The sequence below is a fragment of the Vombatus ursinus genome, unplaced genomic scaffold (genome assembly GCF_900497805.2).
Source record: "Vombatus ursinus unplaced genomic scaffold, bare-nosed wombat genome assembly UNPS02000582.1, whole genome shotgun sequence".
NCBI lineage: Eukaryota > Metazoa > Chordata > Mammalia > Diprotodontia > Vombatidae > Vombatus > Vombatus ursinus.
The window spans coordinates 38827738-38840056 of NW_020940360.1; the positions used below are offsets into that span (position 1 = coordinate 38827738).

A 12319-nucleotide genomic window follows, 5' to 3' on the forward strand; every position below is an offset into this window, starting at 1 on the left:
TAGCTATGTGACCCTGGGCAAGTCACTTAACCTCATCAGTTTTCTCATCTGTAAAATGAGCTGGAGAAGGAGATGTGAAACTACTTTAGCATCTTTGCCAAGAAAACTCCAAATGGAGTTACAAAGAATCAGACACGACCAAACAACAAGAAGAAATAATGAAGGGCCTCTTTCACAGAAACTTGGGAAGACTTGTATGAATTGATGCAAAGTAAAACGAACAAATACAAGAGAAAAATTTATACAGTAACAATAACATTATATAGAAAATAACTTTGGGGGCAGGTAGGTGGCTCAGTGGATAGAGCATCGGCCCTGGATTCAGGAGGACCTGAGTTCAAATCCTGCTACAGACACATAACACTTACTAGCTATGTGACCCTGGGCAAGTCACTTACCCCCCATTGCCCACAAAAAAAAAAGAAAGAAAATAACTTTGAAAGACTTGGGAATGCAAGTGGGACTTGGGCACAGGTGGGGAACCTGTGGCCTTCTAGGTCCCTGGCTGAGACCTTTCAACTGAGTCTAAGTTTTATACAACAAATCCTTTTGTTAAGGGGATCTGTTCTGTGAAGTTTGGATTCAGTCAAAGGGCTGCACTTAAGGACTTAGAGGGCCACATGTGGCCTTGAGGCCACATGGTCAATGGGATGAGCAACCAAGATTCCAGAGGACTGATGATAAAATTTGTTTGCTACCTCTTGACAGAGAAGCGGTAGACTCAAATAAGACATACATTTTTTTTTTCTAGGCAATGGGGTTAAGTGACTTGCCCAGGGTCACACAGCTAGGAAGTGTTATGTGTCTGAGGTCACATTTGAACTCAAGTCCTCCTGAATCCAGGACCGGTGCTCTGTCCACCGCGCCACCTAGCTGCCTCAAGACATACATTTTTAGACATAGTCAATTTGGCAATTTGTTTGGCTTGACTATGTGTATTTGTTACAAGGGCTTTCTTTTTTCTCTTTCTGTAGAGGAGAAGGGACAAAAAGAAGAAGACAAGATAGCTAAAAGAAAGAAAAAGAAAAGAAAGAAAAGAGGACCAATGAGGCTTCCTTTAATAAAGAATGCAGAAAAGACAACAGAAGGAAAGTCAGAAAGAAGCACAAGCAGAACAACTTTGAAAATTACAGGTTAAATTATTACATATTTCAAAAGAAAAGCAAGATGTATGTAATAGAAATCCTTAGCTTCTTACACAATCCTCTGTCTTTTCTAGTATGTATATACAGATGTCCATTTTGTTTAGTGTTTGTTAAATTCAGAACAAAAATAAATGTTTTTTTTTAAAGAAGTACTTAACCTCCTCTACCAAAGGTCTCTATCCTATTTTGGAAAGACTAAATTATTATGACCTAGAATTTTCCCCTTTCATAATGATAATCACCTTTTGGAAAAAATAATCCACACTATGCTTAGCTTGGGAAGAAACAATAGGCTTTATGTTCTCAAGCTAATTCTACAGGGCCTGGCACACTCAGAATTACTTTATTTATTTAGTATATATTCTGTTTATACAAAGGGAAACAACATGATCTGCTGCATATAGAGTTGGTCTCTGAGCAAGAAAGACTGGACAAGGTTCAAAGTCCCCATCACCCTTGCAAATTGTATAATCTCTCAGTAATCTAGGGCCTTAAAAAACTCTCAGGACTATTGAAGCAGATTAAAATATAATTGGGAAATGTCTAACAAAATAATCATAAAATACAACATATATAATGTTAATTTGTGGTTTTCTAAGTAAATATGTGGCCCCCAGATTTGAGTCTGATGCCACTGCTCTAGACAGCCATTATAAGGCTGTAAATTGCAGAGTATTGCTGACTTGCATTGGTGTTTCTGATTTATTGTGCATATGGTGTCTATTCCTTGAAAAAAAGTAAATTTCTTGAGGGCAGGAAATGTTTCATTTTTTATTTTTCTATTCCCATTTTGTGGCACATAGAAGGCACTTGATAAATGATTCTTGATTATCATAGATTAGATTGAATTTTAACATTTAAGTATGTGTCAGAATTCTCAAGTCATAGGATGTCAGTCAGTCAATAAACATTTATTGAGTACCTGCTATGTGCCAAGCACACAGGGATTGTTGCTAAGCCCTAGGGATTCAAAAAGAGGCAAAAGGCAGTAGCTCATAATCTAACGGGAGACACACACACACACACACACACACACAAACACACACACACACACACACGCATACACATATACACGTAAACTATAGCAGAAAATATAAATATATAAGTAGGAAATAATTAAGAGAGGGATGACACTAGAACTGAGAGGTTTGGCAGCTAAGTGGTTCAGTGGATAGAGAGCTGGGCCTGGAGTTCAAATCTGGACTCAGACTCTTAGTAGCTATGTGACCCTGGGCACATCATATAATCCTGTTTGCCTTAGTTCCTCCCCTGTAATATGAGCTGGAAAAAGAAATAGCAAACCCCTCCAGTATCTTTGCCAAGAAAACCCCAAATGGAATCACAAAAAGTCAGATACGGCTAAAAAATACTGAACAACAACAAAAAAAAAGGTAAAAGGAAAAAAAAGAAAAACGACTGAACAACAAATCTTTGGTTAGCTGTAATCACCCTTGGCCTGTTATAATTTATATCATGGTCAAAATCAGTCCTTAATAACGTATCATAAAAGAACAAATGAGATAATATTTATAAAGCACTTACTACAGTGCTTGGCACATAGTAGACACAATAAATGCTTGTTTCTCCCTCCCCATCCATGAAGAGAGTTGGACACAATTAAACAACAACAGGCGAGGTTTTAATTGGGACTTAAATGAAGCCACGAAGACAATAGACAGAGATGAGGAGGGAGAGCATTGTGGACATGAGGCAACCAGAGAAAATCCCCGGAGTTTTGTTTGTGGAATAGCCAGGAGGCCGGTGTCACAGGGTTGAAGAGTAGGTGGTGGAGAATAAGGTGTGAGAAGACAGGAAAGGTGGGAGGGGGCTAGTTTATGAACGGCTTTGAATGCCAAACAGAGAATTTTGTATTTGATCCTGGAGGCAATCAGGAAGCACTGGAGTTTACCGGGCTGTTGACATAGTTGGGTTTGTGCTTTACAAAAAATCACTTTGGTGATTAAATGGAGGATAGATGTGGGATGATGAGGGCCTGCACCAGTGGCAGTGTCAGAGGAGAGGATGTGTTGGACAGATGTTGCAAAGGAGAAATTGATAGGCCTTGGCAACAGCTTGGATATGGGGAGGGATGAGAGATAGTAAGGAATCCAGGACGACTTCTGGATGAAAGCCTGAGGGATTGAGAGGATGGTGATGGCCTTGACAGTAACAGGGAATTTTGGAAGGAGACTTGGGGGGATAGATAATGAATTCAGTTTTGGACAAGTTGAGTTTAAGATGTCTACAGATAGCAGCTGGTGGGGCAGTAAATAATGCTGGGTCTCGAGTCAGGAAAACCTGAGTTCAAATCCAGCCTCAGATGCTTTCTAGGTGCCTATCCCTGGGCAGCTTATCCTACTTAATCTCTGTCTACTTCAGTTTCCTCAACTGCTTTATGGAGATAATAATAGCACCTACCTCTCAGGATTGTTGTGAGGATCAAATAGGTTTTTTTTTTTAAATCACTTAGTATAGCGCCTATCACATTATACAAAATGGGAATAATAATAGCATCTACCTGCCACGGTTGTTGTAAAGATCAAATTAAGTTGTTAAAAAAACAAATGTTAAAATTTTTAAAAATGTAATTGAGAAATATTTAGTGAAATAAAAAATATACATCAAAAAGATCAGATTAGTTATTTTTTTTAAAAGCCCTTAATACAGTACCTAGCACATAAAAGGTGGTAGGCAAACTGAGGGTAATAATAGTACCTACCTGTCAGCGTTGTTGTGAATATCAATTCAGAATAAATGAAAGTTAAAAGAAGAAATGTAATTGGGAAATATTTAACAAAATAAATAAAAATATTTTTAAAAAATCAAATTCGATGTTTTAAAAAATCACTTATTAATCTACAAACCACATAGTAGGTACTATACACAAAACGAGGGTAATAACAGCACCTGCCTCTAAGGGTTGTTGTGAAAATCAAATCAGATAACATTTTAAAAAAACTCTTAGAATGCTGAATTATCTGAGAATGTACTTTGTATAAGGTATGCCACAGTTTTTGAAATGTAATGCAATTCAGTATTCACTTTCCTTCCTAAAGGCATCAAAAATGAACATTCCCAATTTTAAAAATATTTGTTCTGTCTGTAAATTTTTTTTTCTTTATAAGTATTAAGATTTCTCTCATGATGAAAATAGAGGAGTAGGCCTGATGTCACACAAATTTATTTTCTATACTTCTCACTGTGATTATAGCACAAAAAAATGTGCTCCAAATTATTTTTAAACATTTTGCTCACATGAAAATTTACAACGGATGAGCAGAATAAGACAATCAGTTAAAATCAGAAATGAAAGGTGTTAATAATAAAATGACCGTGTTTTACTGTAGCAATAAAAAAAAAGCTCTTAGAACAATGCCGATTGCGTAGCAGGCGTGATATACTTATTCTCGTTCCCTACAGGAAATGTTAAAACACACCGGACATAAAACATGACATTTCTCGAGCTCACACAGATGGAGGTATTTAAACCCAAGGTGACTTTGAGAAGCAGGCTGTTTCCCACTGCGCAGTTGCAGGGAAGAAGGCTACTGGCATCCATAGCAACCAGGGGCCGCCATTCATTCTTCATTAAAAATGGCCGCCAGCACATGTCTAGTTCTCTCATTCTCCCACGGAGCCTTACTGGACGCTGCAGCCCAAGTCTGGTCCGGAGTAGGCGGGTGTGACGTCACCAAGCAATTTCCGGTTCCGCCTCCAGGAGTCCGAGCTGGGAGAACCGTAGTGGCTTGACTCTTCCCCGCGGCGCACGTGGATGTCGGCGTCCTGGAGCGATGGCCGAATTGGACCGCGTGGTGTAAGTGGGAGGTGGTGGGGAAGGCTTTATCTTTAATCCTCCAAGCCTCTCCGCTTCTTGTTCCTTCCTCAAGTCCCTGAGGGTGTCCGGCAGTGGCCAGCCCGGGGGAGCCCGCGGATGACGCGATCCCTCAGACCTGGGGGTCTCTGGCGGACGCCAGCACTTAGAATAATGACATGGGGAAGCTGAGGGAAATGTTGGTTTCTTCTTACCCGACTCCTTCCTTCCATGCCGTGCTCCTCCTCCACTTTTCTCCCTCCGCCCCCACGCAACTGCCTTGTAGAAAAACAACCCAGGCCTCCCCAACTTGTGCCCCCGTTCTGCGGAGTGTCCGATCCTTAACTGGAGAAGCCTTTGGAGGCAAGAGCTGGTGGTGTTTGACCGGACTGTGTTTGTGTTTGTATTCCAAGGCCCTACCCCAGAGTACCTGGTGTGTCACAGGCGCTTCAGTTCTTGTTGGATGTATGAATGAATAAATAAGTGAATGAAGTCTTTACTCTGTTACTCCATCACGATGTGAGATTAGAGATGCAGAACATATAATGTCGCCTCCTCTACCTCCTTTCATAGAATGGCTGTCCATCCTTAGCCTTTCCTTAAAATTAAACCTATCCAAGTAGGTAGTGCAAATGTTAAGATCGTTTTAAAAAATCATTTTATGAATTATCAAATTATTGATTTAATTGAATAATTTTAAATAATTGTTTAACATTATTATTATATGTGTTATTTTCAGATCCTCTTTCTCTCTCCCCTTCTCCCCCTCTCTCCCATTTCCGTCAGAACCAGGAAGACCTAGGTTGAAGTCCTGGCTCTAACACTATAGCTTTGTGATCCTGAGCAAGTAAATCTAAGTGCTCTAGTCAGCGCTCTCAGACTGTGAATTGCCGAGAAAGTACATTGGTATGAGTTTTCTCACTGTGGAGTTCACTATACTAGCGAAATCACAAATCTAATTCCTAACTCTCTTCTAGGTGGAAAGATCCTGAAGTACAGTGGTCAGAATGGAGAAGTAGGGACCTATAGGAAAGAGAGTGTAATAGTAAAATTGATCAAAAGCGGCAACTGATTGGATGTGCAGAATGAGAGCAGAATCAGAGATGATTCCGGCATTATACTCCTTTGTAACTGGGGTCATGGTAAAATAGGAAAGTTAAGGGGCAGTTCAGTTTTAGGAAGATAGATTTGGTTTTGAATGGGTTTAGTTTGAAGAATGCTGGGGAAAATCTAAGTGGAAAAGAAATTTAGCTACTAGTTGAAAATGCAGGCCTGGAATGCAGATAACTAAGGATAAAGATATAATACTGATATAGGAGTTACCTGTTAGAGATGCTAGTTGAAGCTATGGGAGTAGATGACTAGCAGAAACAGAGCACGAGAGCTGAGTCTTGGGCAATTTGTCAAACTGAAACGAAGAATTTAGTGGGGGATGTTCTGTTTTTTGTTTGATTAGATTAATTTATGAAAGTTATTTTGAAATGGTACCATAAAATCCCCTTAGTGTTAAAGTTCTCCCTCTTGAAATTATTTTATATTTGCTTTTCCACATATATACTATGTATATTGCCCTCACCTCATCTCCAGTATATTCTTCTTGATGGCAAAGACTATCATTTTTGTCTTTGTATGCCTAATATTTAGGATAATTCTTTTCACATGGTCCTTTTTGACAATTAATAGATGTTTGTTGGTTGAATCATTAATTACTGTTCTGGGTCTGGCCATTCAACCTAGTTCTGAATCTACCTAACTGTACTCGTGCATAGCCCACACTTTTCCATAATGTCCTCAAGAATAGCCTCAGAAAGTTTGTCAGTGCTTTCCAAAATCTAGATAAAGTATACTTATGTCATTCTCTTGTTGCTCCACTTGTGTCTATTAAAAAGAGACAGTATGTGGTACAATGGGAAGAGTATTTGGAGTGAGAGGACTTGGCCCCAACCTGTCTTTCCAGCCTCATTATATATTATTCCCTTTCCCATATTCATAAGAACCATTATTTTTATACATTGCACTTCATCTTCTATTTCTGTATCTTTGCTCTGTGTCCCATATCTTGAAAGCACTGTCTCCTGATCTCTCTGCCTCATAGACTTTGATGGCTTGGAGCATATTCACTCCACAATGTATCATCATTATAGGATTTTATTTCCATTTATTTATTTATTTATTTTAAGGCAGTTGGGGTTAAGTGACTTGCCCAGGGTCACACAGTTAGTAAGTGTGTCAAGTGTTTGGTCTGAGGCCACATTTGAACTCGTCCTCCTGTCTTCAGGGCCGGTGCTCTATCCACTTTGCCACCTACCTGCCCTCATTATAGGATTTCAGTGGAGAATTTGTCTCCTTCACAATTTTATAAGAGTTGATCTCCCTTAAAAACATTTTTTTCATATTAATGTAATTTATGATTGGTAAATATCAATGTAAGCATATATTTTAACTTTCCTGTAATTTTTGAAATCGTATGCACATTAATTAAATGATTATTTTGACCTAAATGTGAAAAATGGTGCTTATATTCTAGTGTGATTTCTAAACTGTCCAATTTCTTTGTACAGAAAGCCCAAAACAAAACGGGCGAAGAGATTCCTTGAGAAGAGAGAGCCTAAACTCAATGAAAATGTTAAAAATGCCATGCTTATTAAAGGAGGAAATGCAAATGCAACAATTACCCAAGTACTCAGAGATGTGGTGAGTGCATTTTAAAAACCTAAAACTTTATTTCTGTAGTTACTGAAAGTAATTGAGAACGTTTTCAACATGGCTCTTTAATTTAAATTTTCTCATTAGAATAAGGTTTTACTTTCAAGAAATAAAAGGGCATATTAATACTAGGTGTACTATTGAAGAGTATTGAAACCTTGAGTGAGGGGAAATTCAAAGTGATGTGAAGAAGGATGATACTTGAAAAATTATGACACCTTAAGAATGATAGGTGAAAGAAATATTGATGCAATGTTTGGTCTTAGTAGCAAACAAATCTGGTGACAGAAGTATCTAGTAGTCCAGATAAGATATAACTCATGGCTCTAAGGATGGGAGTAATCTTGAACGATAAATACTATAATAATTTAATTTTTGCTGAGATTTCAGATCATTCTGATGTTTTCATGACTCTAAATTCTCTTTTGCAGTATGCTTTGAAGAAACCTTATAGTGTTTTATATAAAAAGTGAGTAATGTTTTAATATTTTTTAAAATCAAGTATGCAATTTGGCATCTGATATTATATATCTGATATATATTGGGAAAAGTAGAATTAGAGGGTAAGAAGCACTAGTTTCTTTAAGACAGGTCAAATAAAAAACATTTTAAAGAGGATTAATGGACCTAGATCAGGCCGAATAAGCTTCTTGTGAGGGTTGTTTTTTTTGGGGGGGGGGGAGCAGGACAATTGGGGTTAAGTGACTTGTCCAGGGTCATACAGCTAGTAAGTGTGAAGTGTCTGGTCTGAGATTGGATTTGAACTCAGGTCCTGCTGACTCCAGGGCCAGTGCTCTATCCACTGCAAGGGTTTTTTGTTTTTTGTTTTTACTCTCTCTCTACATGATCTCCATATTAATCCTCATTACAGCTCCATTTTTAACTTTTCCCTACACCCTCATTAATGTTTTTCCCTTTCTCATACTCACACATTCTTCCCCCTGCCATTTTGGTCCTGCATTCTGCATTCCTTTATTTTCTTTTATCTTAACCTCTATTCCTTGGAATCACTTCAGCTCACTCCCTGCACTACAGGCTTGTTCTTTTTTTTCTTCTCCTCATATAAGGACCATTCTCACTGTGTTGACTTTTATTTCCTTTCAACTTCTTTACAGGTAAACTAGAGAATGAAAGAAGCAGCTGCTTATTAAGCACCTGCTTTGGGCTGGGTACCGAGAGAGAGTTACAAAGATTTAAGAAGATCTCTTGCCCTCATGGAATTGAATCTTATAATGTAAAAAATGTCTGACAACTGTGGGTGTAATATGGAATATAAGAAAGAATATCTGTAAGAAAAAATTGAAATTTGATTGTTATATAGCTTGAAAAAAAACCCAGGTTATGGTTATTAGCTTTTGGTTAAATAATCTCCTCTGTAAACTGTATGCTCCTTGAGGGCAGTGACTTGTCAGTTTTTCCAATCTTTAACATCTGGCACATTTTATCATTCAGTAAGTACTTACCAGGTGTCTACGTGTGCTCCTCGTTCTGTGCTAAATATTGGGAATACAAGTAAAAATTATGAATCAACCTCTTAATTGCAAATAATTTGCACTCTAATGGGGATGGCAATAAAGATATACACATATTTTAAATATATAGCTAGGTGGCACAGTGAATAGAATTCTAGACCTAGAGTCAGATAGATGAATCCAGAGTAAGCCTCAGACACTTCCTAGCTCTGTCACCCTCGGCAAGTCATTTAACCATTGTCTGCTTCAGTTCCTTCACCTATGGAATGGGGATAATAACAGCACCCATCTCTCAGAGTTCTTGCAAGAATAAAGTGAAATAATATTTGTGGAAGTGCTTTGCAAGCCCCAAAACTAGTATAAATGCTACCTAATATTGTTATTATTACAAAATGAATAAAGTCAAATATACACAAAGTCATTAAATGCAAGATAGTTTGGGAGTTGGCAAGGATCAGAGAAAGGCTTTATGCCAAAGATGGTGCTTGAGCTGCTTTTTTTTTTTTTGCTGAGGTAATTGGGGTGAAGTGACTTCCTAGGGTCATACACCTAGTAAGTGTCAGGTGTCTGAGGTCGGATTTGAACTCAGGTCCTCCTGACTCCAAGGCTGGAGCTCTATCCACTGTGCCACCTAGCTATCCCTCCTTGAGCTGCTTCTTAAAGGAAGAGAGGGACTTTGAAGCAAAGTGAGGAAGAACTGAGTTCTAGTCATGTAGAAAGGCAGGGAGGTGGGAGATACAGTGTCTTGAGTGAAGAGCAGAGAGAAGGCCAGTTGGATGGATAGCAGAGTGCTAAAGGTGGACTAATGTCCAATGAGGCTTGAAAGCTAGATTGGGTCCAGCTCATAAAGGATTTTAAAAGTAAATAGAGGAGTTCATGTTTATTTTATCCTAAAGGCAGGAGGAAGCCAAAGAATTTGATGGAATAGGAGATTCAGGAAAAATTACTTTGGAAGCAATGTGTTGGATAGATTGGAGCGGTGAGAGACGAGACAGGTAGACCAATTAAATTAGGAATCTTTTGTAATAATTTAGACAAGAAGTGATGAGGATCCGAACTAGAGTGGTAGCTTTGTACATGAGGAGAACGGTTCAGATGCAAAAGATGTTGTGAAGGTAGAAACAGCAAGATTTAGCAAAATGATTGGATCTGTGGGGTGAGGGCAAGTGAGGCATTAAGATTCGTGTCAGGGTTATGAACCTGGGAACAATGAAAGGATGCTATCTATGCCTTTGACAGAAATAGGGGTGTCTGGAAATAGGGTTTAGGGAGAAAGATAGTGAGTTCAGTTTTTGTAATTCATTATATTCTCTACTTCAAGTTTACAAAAAAAACCCAAAAAACTTCGTCCACAGGCAGACATTTTATTTACTCATACAAACCTCATAGTAAAGTAGTAAATAGATTTAAAGGTAAAGCCTGACACCTAATTTAAGAATCTACCAGTACAATAGAAACTTTTAACATTTCCAAAAAAGGATCATACAGCTGGTGTCTGAAGCTGGATTAGAATACAACTCTCCCTGACACCAAGCCCAGCGCTCTCACTACTGAGTCGTTCAGTTGCCTAAGGAGTAATGACCTGAGAACATTCTTAGGGGGAAGGAGGAAATCAAGACATTGGAGATATAGTGGGTGAATAAATTTAGGAGGAGTGAGGCATAAGAAGAAGTAGAGTGAGAACTGTTATGGTCAGATAGGGGAATGTTGCAGTTTCTGATTAAGGAAGTGGAAGACTTGTGCTTAATGGTGAGATTCAGAGTGTGTTTGTCCCATATGTTTGAGGTGAAGTAAAGGAGTAGATCATAGAATTTAAGGTTCCTGAGGAATTGGGAAATGAGGTGGGTTTGAAGGAACATCTATGTGGATATTAAAGGTCTTCTAGTAAAAGGATAAGAGTTGGGGAGGAAAGAAAGATAGTGAGCCAGGAGGGACAGTGACCTAGGGGTAGGTGTGATACAGTCACTATAATTTGGATTGGGTAGAAAATTTTGATTGAGTGGGCTTCAAAAGAGGAAGCTGACTGAAGGAGGTAAAAGGGGAGTCTGGCACTAACCATGGTGGACAGGGAGTATTCTGACTTACCCTTCAATGTGGACCAGGGTGTTGGGAGAGAAAATACAGCTGTTGCTACAGAGTATAGTAGGGGATACAGTGTTGTCAGAGGGGAACTAGTCTCACTGAAAATTAATAGATAGGAATCATTGTAAGTGAGGTCCAGGATGAAGAGGAATTTGTTCACTATAGAACGAAAATTCTAGAGGGCACAGTGGAAGGAAGGGAAGGTCGTAGGTGAGGTTGGATTGGGACATAGGTCAGTAGGGTTAAGGAGGATAGGGATGAGACAACAAGAGGAGATGATTGTCACTTAATAAATGTTTGTTGTGTTGAGTTGAATTGTTTGGCGCAAAACAGTTTCCATATCCTGTAAGTACAGTGATGACATAGGGGGAGAAAGGAATAATAATTCAGCCTCTTTCCACATGGTAAGATGATGCTACAGGTGAAATTGCTTATAAATAATATTAGAGCTTTTATAATTAAGCATAAGAAAGCAAACTATAAAAAGTTAGAAGAAAAGGGAATGGTGTACCTTTTTTTAGCTCCTCGTAATTGATAGTCGTTTTAAGCTATTAGAACTAATGATGAGATATAGTGCTTGACTTTACACAACATTTAAGTTCTGCGTAACAAACAGTATAAAGCTTAAACAAGTTATGTTGGAGAGTACATGTTATAAATTTAATAGATAAAAACTTTAAAACTAAAGTGTATATTCAAAGGAATCACCCAGATACCTTTAGATCAGGCCAGCACAACATATGACTTATAGGCGGTTTTACATCCTTTACATTTTTCATGAGCCGCCCAAAATCCTTTGGCATCCTGTAAGCAACCCACGGGCCTTATGTTGTGCAGGCCTGCATTAGATAAATGGTGAAAAGATAGAGGCAAACAAATAGGAAAGAGGATGAACATATTATAAGCTCTCTCTTGAGCAAATGTTTAAATTACTGATTAAGTAACTTGAGGTATCAGTTTACATCCATTAAACTGGGAAAAAATAATTAAAAAGGATAAAATTCAATCCTGGCAGGATTGTCGAGAAACATACAGTGTATACTGCTGGAAGAATTACAAATTAGTAATATCTTTTAGAGGGTAGTCTGGTAATACACAGTAAG

At 38.4% G+C, this 12319-nt stretch overlaps 1 protein-coding gene across 2 annotated transcripts in view; it reads left to right on the forward strand.

Moving 5' to 3' along the window:
- The first annotated feature begins 4782 nt into the window (after positions 1-4782).
- RPF2 (ribosome production factor 2 homolog) overlaps positions 4783-12319 on the forward strand; it is a 46292-nt gene continuing 38755 nt past the window's right edge. The window contains exons 1-3 of one of the 2 annotated variants that reach the window (XM_027853584.1): positions 4783-4959; positions 7518-7650; positions 8094-8131. In XM_027853584.1, the coding sequence (XP_027709385.1) occupies positions 4937-4959; positions 7518-7650; positions 8094-8131 (194 nt within the window). In that variant the 5' untranslated portion in view covers positions 4783-4936. Of the gene's footprint in view, positions 4960-7517; positions 7651-8093; positions 8132-8827; positions 8951-12319 lie in introns of those variants that run through there. The other variant, XM_027853589.1, reaches the window with a different exon arrangement.